General features: G+C 45.2%; 1 protein-coding gene and 1 long non-coding RNA gene across 2 annotated transcripts in view; both read left to right on the top strand.

Annotated features, from left to right (window-relative positions):
• Positions 1-20,690, top strand: part of LOC309543167 — a 36,911-nt gene extending 16,221 nt beyond the window's left edge. Inside the window, exons 2-3 of the long non-coding RNA XR_014224763.1 lie at positions 19,927-19,959; positions 20,550-20,690. This is a non-coding gene — a long non-coding RNA (uncharacterized lncRNA). The remainder of the gene's footprint in view (positions 1-19,926; positions 19,960-20,549) is intronic.
• LOC309543160 (high affinity immunoglobulin gamma Fc receptor I-like) lies at positions 373-18,624 on the top strand. The gene is made up of 4 exons (XM_082242548.1): positions 373-630; positions 702-971; positions 9,113-9,394; positions 18,411-18,624. The coding sequence occupies exons 1-4, from the start codon at positions 552-554 to the stop codon at positions 18,500-18,502; spliced, it is 723 nt and encodes a 240-aa protein (XP_082098674.1). The 5' UTR covers positions 373-551; the 3' UTR covers positions 18,503-18,624.
• Positions 20,691-23,834: the final 3,144 nt, after the last annotated feature.

Here is a 23,834-nt window from a genome sequence, read left to right as displayed (position 1 = left end):
AGAGGGACAGATCAGATTCAGGTGCCGGAGGAAGATTTCTGTATTTGTTGTCCATCATTAATCCCCCTCTCTGTGTGGGCCCCCCATGTGTGCTCGGGCCCCCTACAAGAGGGCTGGTGGTCCCCCCCTATCAGCGGCCCTGGCTGGGTGTGTTGGATGCCTGCTCACCCAATGTGTGAGTGTCGGGTTTATCGTCCTCCAGAACTTACCTCACTGCCGGGTTCTTTTTCTCCTATTTATAGGTTGGTAATGATTTTCTTTGTCTTTCTGGATTGTAAAGTGAATGTTTTCTCTCATCTATATGATTTCATTGATGAACGTTGTGCTGTGTATGTGGTTATGTGTGATCTCTTCTCTCTTCTATAGGAGAGGCCATCAGACCGGTGGTGACCTTCACACCCAGCTGGGGGAATATTCTATACTATGACAATGTGACTCTAACATGTAATGTGCCGTCTACTGTACCAGAGAAGTCCCGGACCTATCAATGGTACAAAGATAACCAACCAATAACTGGAGATCAACAGATCCTTCACAGAACATCTTCTGGTATGCAGGACAGAGGAGATTACCAGTGCCGGATCAGTGCCGGTGATATCAGTGATCCCGTCACACTAAATGTTACACGCCGTGAGTTATCTCCTCATCTCCATAATTCCATTATATGAGGTCTGTAAATATAATATTATTTCTTTTCTCAGGTTATGTCATCCTGCAGAGACCTCCATCTGCTATTTATGAAGGAGACCCCCTGACTCTGAGATGTCATCATAGAAAAGATTATACTAGCTTTCCACCAAGATTTTTCAAGAATAATGAAGAGATAAAATCACAATTCCCGAACTCTGAGTTTCGTATTCACAAAGTAGAACTTAAATCAGCCGGATATTATAAATGTACTAAATGGATAGTATTTCCTGGTAGATCTGATTACCCTGAGTTCTCAGATGAATTCTCAGTCTCTGTGAAAGGTGAGTCCTTACAACACATCCTGGGGATGGTACGGGGATCTGGGGATGGATGGATATAGTGGAAAGAGCTCAGTGTAGGGATCTGTAGGGACATTGGATGGGACAGGGATAACATTTTGGGCCCTATGCACACTTGAGCTAAAAAACATCTGTTTTACAGGCATCTGACATTTTGTTTTTCTTTGCCTCTCGCTGCCCCTCCATGGTGACCTCGGTGTTCATGCACACATAGACATTTACAGGAGTTTAGAGGCAAAAAAACATTACTTGTGTGTTCAGGAGACGAGCGTTTTGACTGAAAAAACACTTGATAAGCCTAAATGTTTATAAATGCGTCAATGGGAGTAAAAAATGCCCCAGAATCAGTGCCCCATCATTGGTTATAATGGGGGGAATAGTGCCAGATTGATGGTGTCAGTAGGGGGAATGGTGCCCCATCATTGGTTATAATGGGAGGATTAATGCCCCATTGTTGACTTGGGAACTCAGCACAGGGATGGTGGGAACCCCTCATAATGGGCACAGCAGGTGTACAGACCCTAGAACTCAGCACAGGGATGGTGGGAACCCCTCATAATGGGCACATCGGGTGTACAGACCGGGGAACTCAGCACAGGGATGGTGGGAACCCCTCATAATGGGCACAGCAGGTGTATAGACCTGGGAACTCAGCACAGGGATGGTGGGAACCCCTCATAATGGGTACAGCAGGTGTATAGACCTGGGAACTCAGCACAGGGATGGTGGGAAACTGCCTTTCCACTCCCTGACAGCGAGGTGTGAGGTTGCTGGTTCCTTAGCTGGTGTGCTTCCAGAAGCCAGGGGCTAGAGTTGCTTCTCTGCCCCAGGAGGGATGCTGGATCCTGGGGAGGACCCTGGCGGGGGCCCCCTGGATAGGCCTGAGACTAGGCCTCAGTCTATGGAAGACATGGAGCTTGGCCCAAGGAGGGGTGAATCCCTGTCTACCTTTAGACGGAGGATTGTGGACAAGCTGACACGGATTGAGAAAGAGGAGGAGAAATTGGCATCTTTAAAAGCTGAATTTAAAAAGAAAAAGCTGTTTTGTGCCAAACTCTACAGCAAGAAGAGACCGGCTCTGAGGCCTGAATTGAAGGACTTGGAGCAAGCTTTGAAGAAGCAGAAAGAGTTGGTGAGCTCTCTGAAGGAAAATAGCGGAGCATTTAAGGAGAAATACAGGAATGAGGAGCGTTTCAGCCGTATGAGGAGAGGAGTCGTTTCCAGCATGGAGAGTGACCCAGTCAGTGAGGAGTTTCAGGTACCGACAGAGTCAGCAGAGAGTGAGAAAGTGGGCACGGAGGATGAGCCCAGCTCTTCAACACCTCAGACATCTGCTGAGCCCCCAATGGTGGAGGCCTCTGTCTCCCTCCCTCTGCAGCAGCAATGTGGAACATCTGAGCAGGAGGTTGAGGGGGGTACTGGGATGCTGGAGTTCATCGCTGAGCTGGAAACCCCTCTGGATGGAAGAAAGTTTCATTTTTCTGCGGATTCCTCAGATGAGGAGATGGATACTGTTCCTCGCCCTATGAAAGAGAGACCTGTGGAGAAAGGAAGATTCACCATAAAGTCTAAAAAAACCAGGAGGAAGTTTGATCCCGCCATCAGCCATCATACAGCAGAGGTAACAACGCAGCAAGCAGGTACAGTGTGTGTGCAAAGTGGTGATGTGAACTTTAATGACAATGTGCTTGCTGAGGGTTGTAGTGCTATGGGCTGTCAGCCCACACCCATAGACATTGTGCAGCATGCAGTGCAACCTGATGCACCTGCTGAAAAAACTTTAAATATAATTGGTGGGAAAACTGAAAATAACATTAAGCTTCTGGTTGAAGAGTCTGCAAAGAAAAGCACCATGGACAATGCAGAGGCTTTGCCTGGACCTGATACAGTGGCTGTTCCTGAGAATGGTGGAGGAGGTGCTGGTAGCAGTAGTGCTACAACTGTTTTGGATTCTGCAGTAGACACAACTGTGATTGAACCCAGGAAAGCAGCTGAGTGCTCAGAGCAGGGGGAGGGGGTGGGTGTTGTCTCTGCTGCTCCAAAGACTGCAAGGGATGTTTCAGGCTCCTTGTCAGCAGGTGTGGCTGTGTCTAAAGACAATGCTGTAATTACTGGTGGTATGTCTGGGAGGAAAACTTATGCTGGTGCTGCTACAGGATCTGGTAGGGGGGAACATGGAAATGGTTTATCTTCCTCACTTTTTAAAAGGAGGAATGTGGTTCAGCAGAGATGGGAAGGCGAAGGTATTCCCCCATATAGGAGAGCTGTGGTGGATAAGATTTTGCAGATGGGGTTTAGACCCGAAGATATCTTCGCCCTGATCAGTCCGACCGGCTCCTATGAGTATGATTTGTCCTTTATCCGTCCGGAGTCTTTGGACATATTTTGGGAGAAATATGAGCATGTGTGTAGGAGCCTGCCGGACTGGAGAGGGCTCATCCCCAAAGTTGTGTCACGTCAGCCACTCATTAAAATGGTGACGATTCTTGTGCGCAATGAGTCCATTCCACAAGGGGATTTATCTGTATGGCTGAGGAGATATGGAGACATCCTGAGCCCCTTACACAAAATTATGGATGATCGAGGAATATGGACGGGGGGGATGGTCTGTGCAGCTAAAACTGAGGGTTATTGATAATGTCATCCAGCATCTGCCATCCTCAGCTTTCCTGGGGAGGGACAGGCTGACCATATTCTATCCAGGCCAGCCAAAGCTGTGTAATAAATGTGGGGATAAAGGGCACTTTGCATCCTCCTGTCCAGTAATGAAATGCTCTCTGTGTCAGGATTTAGGACATTTGGCAAAAGATTGCAACATTATAAGGTGCAACTTGTGCAATGCGGTTGGGCATCCTTATAGCCAGTGTCCTGAGGCAATGCATAACCAGCCCGAACTCATGAAAGAGTTCTTCCGCCTGGACATGGAGGATGCTCAGAGCTCAGCAGCTAGGGTGCCTGCGATTCCCTCTGAGTCTGTGCCAATGCCCAGTGTGCCTGTGTCTTCCCAGTCTGTGCATTTGCCTAGTGTGCCTGTGTCTTCCCAGTCTGTGCGTTTGCCTAATGTGCCTGTGTCTTCCCAGTCTGTGGTGCCCCAGTCTGTGCGTTTGCCTAGTGTGCCTGTGTCTTCCCAGTCTGTGGTGCCCCCGTCTGTGCGTTTGCCTAGTGTGCCTGTGTCTTCCCAGTCTGTGGTGCCCCAGTCTGAGCCAATTCCCAGTGTGTCAGTGTCTTCCAAATCTGTGGCGCCCCAGTCTGTGCGTTTGCATGTATCAGTTACCGAGAATGTGTCCAATCCTTCTGTGTCTATGTCCTCCAAAATTGCAGAGGCCGCAAGAGGTGCTGATGCAGGGGCATCAAGTGCAGTGCCAGTCCCACCCCCTCAACATTTCAGGGCTTCTATTGGGGACCAGGGGATGCAGAGGAGTGGGGAAAATGGTGAAGAGGCTGGCCTGGTGGCAGATAAGGTAAGGGAGAGTGGGGGTGAAGCGGAGGGTAAGAGTGGGGAAACTGTAATTTGTAGTTTGTCCAAGGATGATGTGGAATGGTTGGAGGAGAAAAGGAAGAAGGGCAAAAGAAAAAAAAAAAGGTGTTCAGTTGCCCAAAGTCCTAAGGTTTTGCCTTTGACAAATAAGTTTGAGGTCCTGTCAGATGATGACAATGAATGGGACTCGTTGAGTACAGAATCTTCCATGGATGATGAGTCCCAGGGTGCACTGAAGCGCACTGGTTCTCCAGGGAGAGAGAGTAGTCAGGCTAAGAAACGGCTGCCTCAATTATCCTAATGGCAGTTCCCACTCCGTTAAAAGTGGCAACCATTAATGTTGCCAGCTTAAAATCAGTGAGTGCTCGTCATATGGCCTTATTTTTGCTCAGCGAGTTTGATGCTGACATTTTGTTTTTGCAAGAGACCCATCTCAGTAATCTAGCTGATATACATCTGGCAAAGAAGGAGTGGAAGCGTGGTCCCTCCTTTTGGTCTCTTGCGGCCGAGCCTTACAGCGGGGTTGCGGTCCTTTTTTCCGGTATGGTAACGTGCCGACGGGTAATTGAGGTAGAGATTGGGAGATGCATGATTTTGGATGTCTCTGTGAGGGGGCAGGACCTGCGCCTGATTAACATCTATGGTCCCCAGACAAAATGGGACAGGAAATGCCTCTTTACAAAGATAAAGCCTTTTCTTTTTACGGCTCAGCAGGTTATCTTTGGAGGTGACTTCAACACCATTACTAGGCCTAAAGACAGGAGAGGTTTCAGAGATAAGCTGGGCTATGACAGCCTTTTCCTGAATGCAATGGTTAGGGAAGCAGGTCTGGTAGATGCGCACATTAAGCGCTGCCCAGACAGCACGGGGTTCACTTTTCAGCGAGGTAATAGTCAGAGTAGGATAGATAGGTTTTTTTTAAAGGAGGACTCTTCTTTTTCGGCACCTGTGTGTCGGGCAGTGGAGTTTTCCGATCACTGTATTCTTTCTGTGACTCTGAATGCCTCAGGCGTGCCACCTAGGGGGAGGGGTATCTGGAGATTGAATTCAGCCCTCCTGGATGACGAGGAAGTAAGACAATCCTTTGAGGAATTTTTTCAGGCACAGGTAACTATCCTAGACTTTTGCAACAGTAAGTCAGAATGGTGGGAGCTTATAAAACAGCGGACTGTTAGGCTTTTCAAGGCCATAGGGAGAAAGAGACAGCAAGATAAGTATATCACCTACCAGCGTTTGCGGAGGAAACTGGACCGCCTTGTTTCGAATGGAGGAGATTCTGGGGCGATCTCTGAGGTGAAGCTCCTCCTGAGGAGACATCAATATGACCGGCACGCCTCTTTGGTTCAGGAAAGGGACTATGGGAAATACCATTCGCCTGACCCTTACCAGAATTGTAAACAGAGCGTAGCAGTTAAGACGGTCAATGGCCTGAAGGACAGTATGGGCACTCTGACGAAGTCTAGGTCAGGGATCCTGGAGGTCGTCAGGTCATACTATGCTGATCTCCTGGGAGGAAAGAACCTTGATCGGACAGGGATGTTGAGTTTTTTGGACTCTACACCAGGTCTGGAAAATATTGTTCCTTTGATGAATTTGACAGAGGAAATCACTGCAGATGAGGTGATCCAGGCTATTGATAAACTAGCCATCAGGAAAACGCCAGGGCCAGATGGTTTGACAGCCGAATTTTATAAATGTTTTAAGACGATCCTGGCTTCACACCTTGCGGAGGTTTTTAATGGCTGTTTGCATGAGGGTTCTCTCCCTCCTTCCATGAGGCAATCTGCAATGGTTCTTCTGTCAAAGGGCAAAGATCCTTCGATGATTGAGAATTGGCGCCCCATTAGCCTTCTTAATGTTGATAGAAAGATACTGGCAAAGATTTTTTTCTGGCGATTATCATCAGTGGCAGGCGATTTGTTATCCCATCACCAGCACTGCTCGGTCCAGGGTAGAAGCACTTTCTCAGCTGTGTTAGCTGTCCGGGAGGCCTTGGAGCGTTGTAGGGCTGCTGGTTGGGGTAAATATCTGCTGACATTGGATCAGGCTAAGGCCTTTGATAGGGTTAATCATGAGTACCTATGGCTCCTTCTTGGCAAGTATGGCCTGGAGGGGGGTTTCATTGATTGGCTCAAGATTTTGTACAAAGGGGCTGAAAGCTTTCCTCTGGTTAATGGTTGGGTTGGGCAGCCCTTTGTGGTTGGCTCAGGTGTGCGTCAGGGGTGTCCTTTGAGTCCTCTGCTATATGCGTTTGCAATCGACCCCTTCATTAGAAGGCTAGAGAGTGGACCATTGTGTGGGGTACCTTTGGGCATCGCTGGTGAGCCTCCTTTGAAGGTTGTGGCTTATGCTGATGACGTTTCTGTTTTTGTCTCTGGGACTGGGGAAGCGCAGGAGGTGGTCTCAGTGACAAGGCTGTATGCGGAAGCATCAGGTTCAAAGGTCAACCAGGACAAGTGTGAAGCTTTCTGGATGGGCGTGGAAGGTGAGAGCTTTGTTCTCCCGGATGACTTCCCGGAGCCCCAACAAAAAATTAGAGTTCTAGGCATTGAATTTGGCCCAGGTGACTATGGTCATGCAAATTGGGTGAGCAGGCTGGAGAATGCCAATGCCAAGGTGGCGAGCTGGAAAAGTTGGCGGTTTTCCTTAAGGGAAAAGGTTGATCTGATCAAAGGTTACCTGATTCCAATTTTTCTGTATGTCAGTTTTGTCTGCGTTTTGCCAGTGTCTCTCTATACCAGGATCTATAGTTGTTTCTTCCAGCTGTTATGGGGGAACAGAATAAACCTTGTCAAAAGGAGTGTGACTTATCTTCCTAGGCGGGAGGGTGGTCTAGGAATGATCAACCCTGTAGTCTTTTTCTCTCTGATGTTTGTAAAGTACAACCTTGGTAACATGTTGGCAGAGAGACCGCCTGGGTGGGTGGGTATTTTCCAGTCCTGGTTTAGGCCCTTTCTGCGAAACTGGGAAAATGGTGGGCCAGTGAAAAGCCTGAGGGTCAAGCATGATAAGCTCCCGACTTATGTTGCCCCGTGTTTGAAAATACTTCGGCAGTGGCAAGTAACAGCAGGGGAGATCAGATCTCTTCCAAGGAAACTTCTTGGGAAGCGGATCATGAGCTCTGTTTTTTGTGAACCACTGGCCTTAAGGGATTGCCCAAGCCTGGTTTTGAGGGAGGGCTTGCGTTTGATTAATTTGGAGAGAATCCCAATGAAGTTTAGGGATCAGGCTTGGCTCGCTTTCCATGGAAAACTATATGTGAAGGGCAACCTGAAGTTTCTTTCTGTGAGTGATCGGGGCTGCCCGAGAGTAGAGTGTGGAGGAGCGGTGGAGTCCATGGATCATTTTCTGCTTCAGTGCCCTTTTAATATAGAGGTGTACAAGAGGGTAGGGAGGGCTCTGAGTGTACCCTTCCTCCCCCATATGAGTTATGCAGAGTGGGTGTATGGGGCATTCCAGACTCACCGGGATTATGATTTGGAAACACTTTTTTTAGTTAGTCTAGTAGTCCGTTATTTCACGTGGAGTGCACGGTGCCAGGTATCCTTAAGGAGTAAAATCCTCCCTGTTGAGGTGGTGGTGCAGAACATTCTGGGTGAGGTTGGGAAGATTCGGGGTCTTGAGAAAGACAGGTGGCAGCAGGAGGCCTGGATAAAGGCGTGGAGGAATATCAGGACTCTGTAGCTGCTGCCTGTTGATCTCGGGGTGTGCGGCTTTTCTTTCTGTCCTTGCTTCACTCCCCTAGATTTTCAGATAAAATATATTTTTGATAAAAGGCTACATGCATGGTGACGGTGAAGTTCCTTAGTCTGGCTCTCTCGTAGGGTTTATGCTGTGCGCAATTTGGTTTATATATTATGTTCTTGCTTGGTTTTTGGTTTTGTATCGTTATATTTAATTATTTTGTAAATATGTTATTTATTAATTTATTTATTATGGTTTTATTGTATATAAGTTGTTGTTTGTAAGATTTTTCAATAAACAAAATTAACCCCTCATAATGGGTACAGCAGGTGTATAGACCCGGGAACTGAGCACATGGGTAGTGGGAAGCCCTCATAATGGGCACATCAGGTGTACAGACCAAGTAACTCAGCACAGGGATGGTGGGAACCCCTCATAATGGGCACAGCAGGTGTACAGACCCTAGAACTCAGCACAGGGATGGTGGGAACCCCTCATAATGGGCACATCGGGTGTACAGACCCGGGAACTCAGCACAGGGATGGTGGGAACCCCTCATAATGGGCACAGCAGGTGTATAGACCTGGGAACCCAGCACAGGGATGGTGGGAACCCCTCATAATGGGTACAGCAGGTGTATAGACCTGGGAACTCAGCACAGGGATGGTGGGAACCCCTCATAATGGGTACAGCAGGTTTATAGACCCGGGAACTGAGCACATGGGTAGTGGGAAGCCCTCATAATGGGCACATCAGGTGTACAGACCAAGTAACTCAGCACAGGGATGGTGGGAACCCCTCATAATGGGCACAGCAGGTGTACAGATTGGAGAACTAAGCTCACCAATAGAGGTCTCAACAATAGATACCCCAAGAGTCAGCAGATAAAAACTTAGAATTTCATCAAGAAAATAGAAACCTGTCTCCAGAAATTTGCCAATGTCATGATTTTCTCTTCTAGAGCTCTTCTCCACTCCGAAAATAAAAAAGACCCCGTCCAGGGTAATAGAAGATGATGAAATGACGGTGAGATGTGACACCAGACTGGATCCACTCAGAGGGGGCACAGAGCTGCACTTTGCCTTCTACAGAGATGGACGGACTGTGCGGGGATACACTGTATCTGATACATACAGAGTGGGGTCAGCTCAGCTGGAGGATTCTGGGAAATATACCTGTGAAGTGAGGACGGCGTCTGACACTGTAAGGAAGATGAGTGATGGGATCTATATCCAGATAAATGGTGAGCACATAACATTAAACCAGCATCTTGTTCCATCACATATTACCTCTATATAATGAGTGCTGCCATTAGAAATCATTGGGGCTGAATTGTGAGTATAAAAAATGGGGTTAACAGTGGGAGGGCCTTACAATCTGATCCTCCCTACAGTGTACAGGTGTCAGATATATGTAATGTAGAGTACACCTGGAGTATGTAACATACACAGGTATCAGCAGTGGGTAATGCACAGAGTTCAGGGGTTTGGAGTATGAAATATACAGGGGCCAGGAATATGTAATGTACAGGGGTCAGATGTATGTAATGTACAGGGGTCAGATGTATGTAATGTACAGGGGTCAGATGTATGTAATGTACAGGGGTCAGGAGTATGTAATGTACAGGGGTCAGGAGTATGTAATGTACAGGGGCCAGGAATATGTAATGTACAGGGGTCAGATGTATGTAATGTACAGGGGTCAGATGTATGTAATGTACAGGGGTCAGGAGTATGTAATGTACAGGGGTCAGGAGTATGTAATGTACAGGGGTCAGATGTATGTAATGTACAGGGGTCAGGAGTATGTAATGTATAGAGGTCAGGAGTATGTAATGTACAGAGTAGGGATGATCGAACTTTTGAAAAGTTTGGTTCGACCAGAACACCCGAACTTCCCGAAAGTTCGGTTCGGATTCCAGAACCCCTTTGAAATCAATGGGACCCGAACTTCTGGAATCAAAAAACACAATTTTGAAGCCCTAAAACCCAATAAATGCCCCTAAAAAGTGCCTAGGGTTCTGGGTCATGCCCCAGGGACTATTAATCACACAAAAAAAAGTTCTTAGCCGGCTTAGCGGTATCCCCGAGTGTGACTCGGGTGGATTTTCCCTGCTATTATCGGTATCCCCGAGTCACGCTCGGGGTAGATGTGCAGAGCTTGCAGCGGGGTTCCTTACCTTCTCCTGGCGATCCAGCGATGATCTTCCATTGCTGTGATCGCCAGCCGAGATCCCTGCCGCTCGTCTGTCGGTATGAGGACTTCCTGGTTCCGTTCCCTGCAGCAGCAATGCTGCATGGGAGCGGAACTAGGGAGGGAAATTCAAAGTTGCACCAAACATAAACACATACAAAGGAGGTGATACAGTGTAATCTGAGAGGATTACACTGTATCACTTTGGTAAAAGACACAGTGCCCTTTCAGTGCCCCTTGCCATTGTCATTTGTGAGAAATAAAATCATTTAAAAAGGGCATCAAAAAAGCGCTGTCCTACATATGCGCTTTTGGATCAGATGAGTGACTGCAACAGCGAAAAGGAGCTGCTCGCAAAACAGAGTGACAGTGAGTTGTGGGGAGATTTGTCATCTGACTCTGACACCGACACTGATCCAGAAAGTGACGCCGATGATCCCGCACCTAACCTAAGTGGTGTGCGCACTTGGTGCCCTCTAAACAGCGATGCGGACCAGGCAGCGCCCCCGAGATTCCGATTCACTGGATCTCCTGGGATGAAGGTTGATGTGAAGAGTGACAACCCTCTGGCGTATCTGAAATGATTTCTTACTGAGGAGGTAATTTTAAAAATCGATTCGTCACAGAAACCAACCGCTACCATGAGCAGCAATCCGCTAGGCTGCGTGCCAGATTTTCCCGATCCAGAAAATGGGAACCGGTCAGTAAAGAGGACATCTGGCAGTTTCTGGGACTCATCATCCTTCAGGGGGTGGTGGGGAAAGCGCTCCAGAAATGGTATTGGACCACCAATAAGATACTGGCCACTCCATTTTTTGGCACAGTGATGTCCGAATATCGTTTTTCACTCATCATGAAAAATTTACATTTCGCCAACAACGAAGAGTTTGATGAGGCCACGTATCCGGCGCCCAAACTCAAAAAAATCTGGGAGGTGTGCCTAATGATTGTCACCAACTTCCAGCGGACCTATGTGTCAGACAAGGATGTCAGTGTGGACGAAAGTCTGATGGCCTACAAGGGATGCCTGAGCTGGATACAATTTATTGCATCCAAAAGAGCACGGTTCGGGATCAAATTTTATATGCTCTGTGAGTCGTCCACAGGATATATATGGAATGCTATCATTTACACCGGGAAAGGTACAAAGTTCAATCCCAAGTACAGCTGCTATGGGATGGCCACATCCTCTGTCCTTTCACTGCTGGACCCGCTGCTGAACCAGGGATATTGCGTGACAACGGACAATTTTTACACCTCTCCAGGAACTTTATGAGGTTTTGCTCCTAAACAAAACAGATGGGTATGGTACTGTTAGGCCAAACCGGCGTGACATGCCATCAATGTTTAGCAGGAAAAAGCTAAAAAAAGGAGAGATGGTTGCCTTTCAAAAGGGTAAAATGATGGCAATGCGGTGGCGAGACAAAAATGACATGTGTCTCATGAGCACCGTGCACAGCACCTCCACTGCCATGGTCTGCACAAAACACGGAAAAGATGTGCTGAAGCCGCAAGTCTTGATCGACTATAATCACACAATGGGAGGTGTCGACCGAGCCGATCAGGCAATTACATTTTACCTGGCGATGCGGAAACAACAAAAAAAGTACTACAAAAAGATTTTCAGGCATCTCCTTGAACAATGCCTTTGGAACGCCTATATCCTTTACAAAGCAAACACTACCATACCTCTTGTTCATTCGGACTTTATCTGGAAGGTGGCTGAGCAGATTTTCGTCAACCACCCAACGCCATCAGTCCTGCTAACAGACCCGGACGATGCGCTGTTGACGTTGGCTATCTAGAACGCCTGACAGTTCGTCATTTTGTAGACTTTGTACCGCCCACCCCAAGAAAGTTAGCGCCTACCAGGATGTGCGTCGTTTGCTGTTCTAAGAAGGATGGCAATGGAAGAAAAGTCCGAAAGGAAACAAGGTACTATTGTCCTGATTGCAACGTCGGACTTTGTCTAGTTCCATGCTTCAAACTGTTTCACACTCAGGATGTGTATTGAATTTCTTTGTTTGACAAATTTCATTATTTTTCATTGCATTATTGAATAAAATTATATTATTGATTACATTATAATTCATGTGTTTGTGTTTCAAATTTATCACACCTGGGATGTCTACTAGAGTCTTGTTTTGGTAAGTTTTAAGTAAGTATTTACTAAGAATTGTAGGCCTTTAATACATAACGCCAAATTTCCATGCAAAAAATTGTACCGCTTTTGGTACAGAATTCCTGACATAATCATACCACCAGGGAGGTTAAAAATGTTCGTTTTTGATAGAGAGCCAATTATTGAAAAAATTATTGAAAAAAAAAAAAGAGATTTCTTTTGATTTAGTGTCTGGGGAGTCTAAAAATTGTACCTGTGAAGTTTCAGCTCTGTAGCATGTCCAGAACCAGAAAAAAAAGATAATTTTTCTTAGAATTTTTAGTAGTGCAGGGATGGGGTTCCGCTTCTTTCACACCTGGGCGTTTTTGTTTCAGGCGTTTATTGGGCATTTTTTGGGCGTCTTTGGAGGCAGGTATGACATCTGAACTTCTGTATAGGGGTATATATATACACACACACATATATATATATATATATATATATATATATATATATATATACACATCACATACACACATATAGGTGTGAAAGGAGCGGAACCCCATCCCTTCAGTAGCGCAGGGATGGGGTTCCGCTCCTTTCACACCTATATGTGTGTATGTGTGTATATATATATATATATATATATATATATATATATATATATATATATATATATATATATATATATGTGTGTGTGTATATATACCCCTATACAGAAGTTCAGATGTCATGCCTGCCTCCAAAGACGCCCAGAAAATACCCAATAAACGCCTGCAACAAAAATGCCCAGGTGTGAAAGGAGCAGAGCCCCATCCCTGCGCTACTGAAATTCTAAGAAAAATTATCTTTTTTCTCTGGTGGTCACCCTGTCATGGATGAGTTCGGTCACCCTGGCATAGCAGTCAGAGTCAGTTCACCCTAAACTACACTACGGTCACCCTGACACTTAACACTTTCCCTACAGAAACTAGATTATTGAATCTAACTATAGTGGTATATAGTACCCTAACTACACTGCATATCCCTTTCCTCACACTAATAATTGCAAAATGACACTTGAGCAGCAGGAGTAAAAGAAATGCTTCCACTCTATTGCACAGCCTCTCTATTACAGTGCTAGAGATTTGGTGGGGCTATGTTATATACTGGGGGGTGTATGGGGGGCGTATCCACTCTTGATTGGCCTCTGGACCCCCTAGTCACTCCAATCTGCTTTTACTGATGTTTCTGGGCCAATCACGGGCTTTTAAAGCCCAGTTCCTGTCCCATTGCATTTTGGACGGTTCTGGTGGCCGAATTCCGAACTTTTACCGCAAAAAGTTCGGAATTCGGCCGAATTTTGAACAGCCAATGTTCGGGTCGAACCGATGGTCGACCCGAACTGTTTGATCATCCCTAGTACAGAGGTCAGATGTATGTAATGTACAGAGTTCAGGGGTCAGAAGTATGTAATGTATTGAGGTCAGGAGTATGTAATGTACAGAGGTCAGATGTATGTAATGTACAGAGTTCAGGGGTCAGAAGTATGTAATGTATTGAGGTCAGGAGAATAAAATGTACAGAGGTCAGATGTATGTAATGTTCAGGGGTCAAGAGTATGTGATGTACAGGGGTCAGGAGTATGTAATGTATAGATGTAAGGAGTATGTAATGTACAGGGGTCAGATGTATGCAATGTACAGGGGTCAGATGTATGTAATGTACAGGGGTCAGGAGTATGTAATGTATAGATGTAAGGAGTATGTAATGTACAGGGGTCAGATGTATGTAATGTACAGGGGTCAGGAGTATGTAATGTATAGAGGTCAGGAGTATATAATGTATAGAGGTCAGATGTATGTAATGTACAGAGTTCAGGGGTCAGAAGTATGTAATGTATAGAGGTCAGGAGTATGTAATGTACAGAGGTCAGATGTATGTAATGTGCAGGGGTCAAGAGTATGTAATGTACAGGGGTCAGGAGTATGTAATGTATAGAGGTCAGGAGTATGTAATGTACAGAGGTCAGATGTATGTAATGTGCAGGGGTCAAGAGTATGTAATGTACAGGGGTCAGGAGTATTTAATGTATAGATGTAAGGAGTATGTAATGTACAGGGGTCAGATGTATGTAATGTACAGGGGTCAGATGTATGTAATGTACAGGGGTCAGGAGTATGTAATGTATAGACGTAAGGAGTATATAATGTACAGGGGTCAGATGTATGTAATGTACAGAGGTCAGGAGTATGTAATGTACAGGGGTCAGGAGTATATAATGTACAGGGGTCAAGAGTATGTAATGTACAGGGGTCAGGAGTATGTAATGTATAGATGTAAGCAGTATGTAATGTACAGGGGTCAGATGTATGCAATGTACAGGGGTCAGATGTATGTAATGTACAGGGGTCAGGAGTATGTAAAGTATAGATGTAAGGAGTATGTAATGTACAGGGGTCAGATGTATGTAATGTACAGGGGTCAGGAGTATGTAGTGTATAGAGGTCAGGAGTATATAATGTACAGAGGTCAGATGTATGTAATGTACAGGGGTCAGGAGTATGTAGTGTATAGAGGTCAGGAGTATATAATGTACAGAGGTCAGATGTATGTAATGTACAGAGTTCAGGGGTCCGAAGTATGTAATGTATTGAGGTCAGGAGAATAAAACTTACAGAGATCAGATGTATGTAATGTACAGGGGTCAAGAGTATATAATGTACAGGGGTCAGGAGTATGTAATGTATAGATGTAAGGAGTATGTAATGTACAGGGGTCAAATGTATGCAATGTACAGGGGTCAGGAGTATGTATGTATAGAGGTCAGGAGTATATAATGTACAGAGGTCAGATGTATGTAATGTACAGAGTTCAGGGGTCAGAAGTATGTAATGTATTAAGGTCAGGAGTATGTAATGTACAGAGGTCAGATGTATGTAATGTACAGGGGTCAAGAGTATGTAATGTACAGGGGTCAGGAGTATGTAATGTATAGATGTAAGGAGTATGTAATGTACAGGGGTAAGATGTATGTAATGTACAGGGGTCAGGAGTATGTAATGTATATATGTAAGGAGTATGTAATGTACAGGGGTCAGATGTATGTAATGTACAGAGGTCAGGAGTATGTAATGCACAGGGGTCAGGAGTATATAATGTACAGGGGTAAGGAGAATGTAATGTACAGGGGTCAGGAGTATGTAATATATAGATGTCAGGAGTATGTAATGTACAGGGGTCAGATGTATGTAATGTACAGGGGTCAGGAGTATATAATGTACAGGGGTCAGGAGTATATAATGTACAGGGTGCAGAAGTCAGGTGTATGAATGTAATGTACACTGTGCAATCCTCTTTAAATAGTCCCCTCTCTGTCCCATGGGATAATCAGTTCAGCAGGGGGATGGGGGACGGGAAGAGACTCTTTAATTACTTTTGAGATCAGGTGAAGTAATCCTCAGCTGCAAACATGCAAACATTTACATCATAATTCTGGTCTTTCCCAGCTGATTGATACAGGAGAAGAGACCGGAACTTTAGTTTATTGTCAGGTGCCACAGCCTGGAGGATTACTCCACCTATGCCCCAAAGTGATTATATAGTCCTCTCTCCGCCCCCCCCCCTGCTGAACTGATGGGGCCTGGGAAACTTTTGAGGTAAAGGTTACACATTCATTCATAGTGCTTCAAAGCATTTTAAATGTAAAGTCCTATATGCAGTGCCAGATTTAGATCTCAGGGGGTCCAGGGCACTTCACGTTGGGGGGCTCCACATAGAGATTAAATTACATGACACATAAAAGAGGTGACCTGAAATAATAAAGCCTAGGTCTTTCCCGAATTCAAACAATCTCATATATTTGGGTGAAATTTGCTAACAAAGTTTTACCCAATTCAACATCTCAGAGTGTCGAATTCACCCCTTGACCTTCTCTCACATCTTCCTCACTGCCTTCATTCCCACACAATGGGGTCGGGGCTGTTGCTTGGCATTTTCCAACATTTTTCAAACTTCTCCCTTCTTAGCCCACTTGTCTCTCATGAACAGGGCAATAAATTCCACATCGCAGTCATGTCAAAAGGAACATCTCAAAAAGTAAAATATGAGAAGTTGAAATGTAAAACATCTGCCAGAAGCCCTCATCCTTTTCTTTGCCTCTAACTTCTCCGTATCCTGACACCCACACACACTGTTCATTTTTTTAATAATAAAACTCATTTTTTATCTAGTTTTTTTTTTATAAAGTAGAAGGGGGGCCCAGGTAGGGGGGCCCAGGGGGCAATTTTCCCCTTTGCCCCCTTATAAATCCTGCTCTGCCTGTATGCTTTGCAAGCAAAGAAACTCATTTATTAAAAGAGTAAAGAATTCTCACCTTGTATTAAAGAATAAGGTGATCTTGTGTTTACTTTGAATATCCAATCATGTGTAGGGATGAGTGGAGGGATTTAGCTGAAAAAATATTTTGCTGTAAAATAATTGAAATGTATTATTGGGCTGGAGTTGACATTTTCTGTAATTACTGAATATATAAGGGGACCATTCGGCATTAGCTCAGACTGCACCTCTGGATCCACCAGTTGTCACTCCAGGAGCTAGGGGCGGTGAGGAACATAAATGGTGGAGTTTGGTGAGAAAAAAGTCTTTATTTTATTTGTATACATTTTTCTAAAAAATGAATGGGTGAAAGGGGAAGGATGGGGGTGGGGGAGAAATTTATCCTAAGGTTCGGCCAAAAAAAAGCACAGCTTCAGACGAGACAAGCGGGGATTTTAAAATGTTGTGCCCAAAATCCTCAGCAAAGAATAGCTAAAAGTTATTTAAATGTTATTAAATAATACACAAAAATATTTTTTTTAAAAAACAACCACTTATGTGTGACATATCAGTGTTACACATGGGGATACACATCATACAGTTGGATGGATCGACGCGTTTCACTCACGAAGTGAGCTTCTTCAGGATCTAGATGTATTAACAATCTTCATGGTAGATGCCTTATAATAAGTAAACAACATGGTGTAAATGGCAATACAACGTATCAATCTGATAGACATTAGTTTGTGGATATTCAATATATCGTCGTCTTTCAGGGGGTTCCCCACCTATTTTCCTTATCCACATGTAACAGCCATAGTCAATCTATATTGAAGACACCTTTTCGTTCAAGGCATCTATTGATCTAACCTTATTCAGGGTAAGGTTATGACCTGGTTTGGCTTCTCCCATTTTTATCCCTTTGTCTTCTGCTCCCCCCCCCCTCCAATGGTTTGCTCCATTTAGGTCTCCAACATTTATTCCCTCCCCCCCTTTTTTATTTTTATTTTAATATCCTTCTAGACTTAGCTTGTTCTCTCTTTGCTCCCCTCACTGTTGATGTATCTAACATGTATGATGGTATATTATATAGTTATGTGTTGACTGAAATTGATATGTTGTATTGACATTTATACCATGTTGTTTACTTATTATAAGGCATATACCATGAAGATTGTAAACACATCTGAATCCTGAAGAAGCTCACTCCGTGAGCGAAACACGTCGATCCATCCAACTGTATGATGTGTATTCCCATGTGTAACACTTATGATATGTCACACATAGGTGGTTGTTTTTTTAAAAAATTATTTTTGTGTATTATTTAATAAAATTTATATACTTTTTAGCTATTCTTTGTTGAGGTTTTTGGGCACAAATTTTAAAATTCCCGCTTGTCTCGTCTATTGTGACAGACTTGATACATTTACCCATTTCGTAACTTTAGGGGATGGTGCCAGAATTTTATAGACAGACACATACTCTCCACCCAATTTCTATTAAGCACAGCTTCACCTCATTAAATATGTGAACATTAAATTAGGGAAGATTGACTTTGCAAGGTCAACAGCCTCTACTCCATTAGTAGGTCAACGTCAAAGAATGAAGATCATTTCTATACCGGATTTATATTTTATTTTGACCATGTATCCTCTGATTATCTCCTCAGATTACACGGTGCAGAATATAATACGACTGGTGATCTCTGGATTTGTATTGGCTGCCGCTCTCTGCTTCATCTACTTCCACAACAAGTGGTAGAGAAGAGGAAGAACTTCCAAGAAGCTTCCAACATCGGGGGCATTTATTATAGGATGGAAAACTGTTTCAGTTGACTGAAAGAACTATTTTTTAAATGATATTTTATTCGGTTTATATGATCAAAATTTCAAGCAGATACTTTATAAAAATAAAATATAAAAATAACAAGTAGAGAGATGCCCATGGAGCTCACACAGCCTACAATTTCCTGAGTTATGGGGAACACAGAAGTGGTCACTCCAATCTCCCACCATCAGGAGAATTTATGAAGAAGGAAATACAGAGACGCTCCGATGCAGAAATGAAGATTATTTTCAGATATTTTCAAGCTTTGCCACTTTTGACCTAATATTAGAAACATTGCATGCTTTTAAAAAATACCTATACTCCTAATGTCCTCGTTGTATGCACGGACAGTACATGACTAGGGTAGTTCAGATCCCACCTGTTTAACCATATTACCTGGATCAGTACCCAACACGACCCCCCTTTACCTTTAAACTACAACACTAACTCAGCATTGGGATTAAATGGCCTTTTATTAAACAAAACCATAAATAAATAACATAAAAACATAAAACAGTCAAACCAATCCAGATCAAAGAATGGTTGCAGATCCTTGACGATTCCATCTTCCTCAACTCTGGAGTCTGTGGTACCAATAAGTTAGGTTCTGTCCCCAGCCGCCTATACACGGCCTCGAGGACTATCCTAACTGACCACAGACCCCTACCACCTTTCACTGCCCGGCCGGTCTAGACCAGTGGTGGAGAACCTTGGCACCCCAGATGTTTTGGAACTTAATTTCCCATGATGCACCAATACACTGCAGAATGCATGAGCATCATGGAAAATGTAGTTCCAAAACATCAGGGGTGCCAAGGTTCGCCATCACTGGTCTAGACTGAACCAGACCAACCATAGGACTCCATACCTGAGATGGGTCCCACCATTTTATCGTACAACACCATGTTTTGGACCCTCGTCAAAGACCCCCAACCGCCAACATCCAACCTCCTTAGCAGAGCGACAGAAAACAACATCACCAGGGCGGCTGGGAGGGAGGTTTCTCCTATGATCTCCAGTCTGCATGTGAAGCCCCTTCACAACTCCCCTCCAACTACTCTCTCTCCTGCTCCTCCCCATCACCTTGTCTGCTCTGCCAATAAGGTAAGAGTCCTGACCTCTCATATCCCAACAACTAATTTAACCCCCTACTGCCTGGTTTTCCTTTCACCCTGTCATGTATGCCCTATGCTTATCATTTCCTTCACGCTTCGGGCATGTCTATATAATGGGGTAATGCACGCTACATATAAGTCTGTTCTTAGATTGCCAATGGATAATAAAGAGGTTGGGGCTGAGTGCTTTTCCTCAGCAGGTTCTCCATAGTCAATGTTCATACAGTCGTCTGCATGGATCAGTGATTGGGCTCTTCCATGAAAACTCAGCCAATGGTAGCAATAAAATTGATCCCCCACAGTCAGCAGCAATATACCCCCCCCCCCAGCAGCAATAGACCCCCAGCAGCAGCAAAAGATCAACAGATCTCCCAGCAGCCAGCATCAATAGACTCTCTAGCAGCCAGCAACAGTAGACCCCCTCCCCAAACAGTAGATCCCTTCCAGCAACAATTAACCCACATTATCAAAAGATCCTCCACCAGCAACAATAGATTGCCATTCAAAAATAGATCCCATCCAGCATCAATAGATCCAGCATCAGTAGACCCTCTAGCACACCTTGCCATGGCATACATTCAGTGCTAGAGGTGCCGGAACTGCGTTCCCCCACGTTCCCGCTGAAAAAAAGCCCTGGCAACAACTAATTTAACCCCCTAATGCCTGGTTTTCCTTCCACCCTGTCATGTATGCCCTATGCTTATCATTTCCTTCAAGCTCCGGGCATGTCTATATAATGGTGTAAGGCACGCTACATATAAGTCTGTTCTTAGATTGCCAATGGATAATAAAGAGGTTGGGGCTGAGTGCTTTTCCTCAGCAGGTTCTCCATAGTCAATGTTCATACAGCCGTCTGCATGGATCAGTGATTGGGCTCTTCCATGAAAACTCAGCCAATGGTATGTATACAGTGGAGCATGATGGGAAAAGAAGGACCTTCGGACAGACTTTGAGTTATATAGACCCCAGCCATTGGTGTCTGAAGAGGAGGGAAATGCTGAATACTGCAAAAGGATAGAAAGGTTTAGCTCTGCCTTAAGGTGTTTTAACCACTTCAAGTCCCGACACTTTCACCCCCTTCCAGTCCAGGCCAAATTTCAGCTTTCAGAACTGTCACATTTTGAATTACAATTGCGCGGTCATGCAACACTGTACCCATATGCATTTTTTATCATTTTTTCACACAAATAGAGCTTTCTTTTGGTGGTATTTGATCACTACTGTTTTTTTTTTTTGCCACATAAAATAAAAAAAAGAATTAAAATTTTGAAAAAGAAAAAAACATTTTTGCTTAGTTTTTGTTATAAAACTTTAATAAATAAAAATAAAACTTTAATAAATAATCTTTCTTCAACAATTTAGGCCAAAATGTATTCTGGTAGATTTTTTTTGGTAAAAACAACGCAAATCAGTGTATATTATTTAGTCTTTGTGAAAGTTATAGAGTCCACAAACTATGGAATATATATCTGACCATTGATCAGTTTAGACCATAAATGCAGGATGCTGGTATGATGTATTGCAGTGAGCAGGACACTAGTATGGGGTATGGAAGTGATCAGCACGCTAGTATGGATAATGGCAGTGATCAGGATGCTAGTATGGCCTATGGGGTGATCAGGACACTGCTATGGAGTATGGCGATGATCAGGATGCTGGTATGGGGTATGGTGATGATCAGGATGTTGGGATGGCGGTGATCAGGATGCTGGTATGGGGTATGGTGATGATCAGGATGTTGGGATGGCGGTGATCAGGATGCTGGTATTGGGTATTGCAGTGATCAGGACACTGGTATGGGGTATGGCGGTGATCAGGATGCTGGTATGGGATATGGCGGTGATCAGAATGCTGGAATGGGGTATGGTGGTGATCAGGATGCTGATATGGCGGTAATCAGGATGCTGGTGTGGGGTATTGCAGTGATCAGGACACTGGTATGGGGTATGGCGGTGATCAGGATGCTGGTATGGGATATGGCGGTGATCAGAATGCTGGTATGGGGTATGGCAGTGATCAGAATGCTGGTAGGGGCTATGGAGTATGGCGGTGATCAGGATGCTGGTATGGGGTATGGTGATGATCAGGATGTTGGGATGACGGTGATCAGGATGCTGGTATGGGGTATGCTGGTGATCAGGATGCTGGTATTGGGTATTGCAGTGATCAGGACACTGGTATGGGTTATGGCGGTGATCAGGATGCTGGTATGGGGTATGGCGGTGATCAGGATGCTGGTATGGGGTATTGCAGTGATCAGGACACTGGTATGGGGTATGGCGGTGATCAGGATGCTGGTGTGGGGTATTGCAGTGATCAGGACACTGGTATGGGGTATGGCGGTAATCAGGATGCTGGTATGGGATATGGCGGTGATCAGAATGCTGGTATGGGGCTATGGAGTATGGCGGTGATCAGGATGCTGGTATGGGGTATGGTGATGATCAGGATGTTGGGATGGCGGTGATCAGGATGCTGGTATGGGGTATGCTGGTGATCAGAATGCTGGTAGGGGGTATGGCAGTGACCAGGTTGGCAGTGACCAGGTTGCTGGTATGGGGTATGGCAGTGACTAGGATCCTGGTATTAGGTATGGCAGTGATCAGGACACTGGTACGGCATAGGGGATGATCAAAACACTAGAATGGGGTATGTTGGTGCTCAGGACACTGGTATGTGGTATGGCAGTGATCAGGATGTTGGTATGGGGTATGGTGGTGATCAGGGTGCTAATATTGGTGTATGGCGGTGATCGTGAGGCTGGTAGGGACCCCATGTTGTTTTTTTCTCTATTTTCTGTAAATTCTGTAAATCCTTCCAGGAAGGAGAATGGTTTAATTTCCTTCCTGGCAGGATTTTAGCTTAGCTTGGTTAAATGATGAGGCTGGCATGGGAAGAGAAGAGCCAATGGATAGAGAGATGGAGTAGGGAGTAAACTCTTTAATTTCTAGCTGTGGGATGGACATCCCTACTACTAGACACAGAAGGCACGCCTTCAAAACGGAAGGAACTGCTCATGGCTGATTTACAAAGAATTTATCAAAAGAGAAGTAAGGGGGTCCGTTTTTTTTCCCTGCATCATACTTACATAGGTGGATGCAGCATCTGTCCCCTGTCGGCTCTAAAACTGACAGCCACCAGCTCTCTGCTCAAGGATCTCTGAGAACCGAGCGACTGGCGGTGTTTGATCGCTCGGTTCTCAGAAATCCTTGAGCAGAGAGCTGGTGACTGTCAGTCTCCGGCTCTCTGTTCTGCCCCCACCCCCTAGCTCACTGGAGCACTGCGCTGTTAAGGGGGCGGGAGCAGCCAGCTCAGGCTCTAAGCGACTCGCTGAGCACCTGAGTTTACTTCCGGTCCAGACATGTGGGCGGATCCTGACTACCTTGTAGCGATCTTGCCCGAGCCTGGACCAGCTCTGTGAGGTCAGCCATCAGTCAGCTTCAGCCCGCTGTCTGCTGAAAACGGGTCACAGAATGCACTGCACTCCTGTAATCCACAGAAGAAGAACAGCCAAATGAGCTTTCCACATTCTTCTCCTTCGATTGACTGTATGAACTACCTCAATAAAATAGACTTGGATCGATCTACTGGCTGCTCCAAGTGTCTGGAGTGGATCCTTAGCTCCCTTGCTGTGGTGAAGTTGGGATAGTGCCATGTTAAGCTAAAGCTAGACTGTGCATCCCATGAGGAACACACATGGAGAAGTAAGGGTCCTGGTGGAAGCAACGGTGGGCAGACCTGGTCAGGCTAGGGCTGGGGTCCTCAATAGGCAGACTCCGGGCCTTGTCTGAACCCACACGCGCTTAAATCTGGACCGCCAAAGCGGTCTCCTTCCTTCTGTCATCAGCGGGGGGCAGAATGGAGAGGATCGGAGTGGCTGTGTCTTACACTGTGGCAGCACCGCATGATTACAAAAAGCCAAGTTCTTCTGCTTACCCGGCGGAGAGGCTGTCATACAAAGTCCCGCCTCCTGGACACCGGCTCCTATCTATGATAGACAGAACACTGGTGACGTCTATCATAGGAGCCGGTCCAGGAGGCGGGACTTTGTATGAAAGCCTCTCCGCCAGGTAAGCAGAAGAACTTGGCTTTTTGTAATCATGCGATTCTCTAATCTGCACTGGTCACTCTGCATTAATGGGGGCAAACAC

The sequence above is a fragment of the Pelophylax lessonae genome (genome assembly GCF_965119305.1).
Source record: "Pelophylax lessonae genome assembly, chromosome: 13".
NCBI classification, from domain to species: Eukaryota; Metazoa; Chordata; class Amphibia; order Anura; family Ranidae; genus Pelophylax; species Pelophylax lessonae.
Note: the sequence above shows the minus strand (reverse complement) of the source record. Positions and strands in the feature narration are given on the sequence as shown.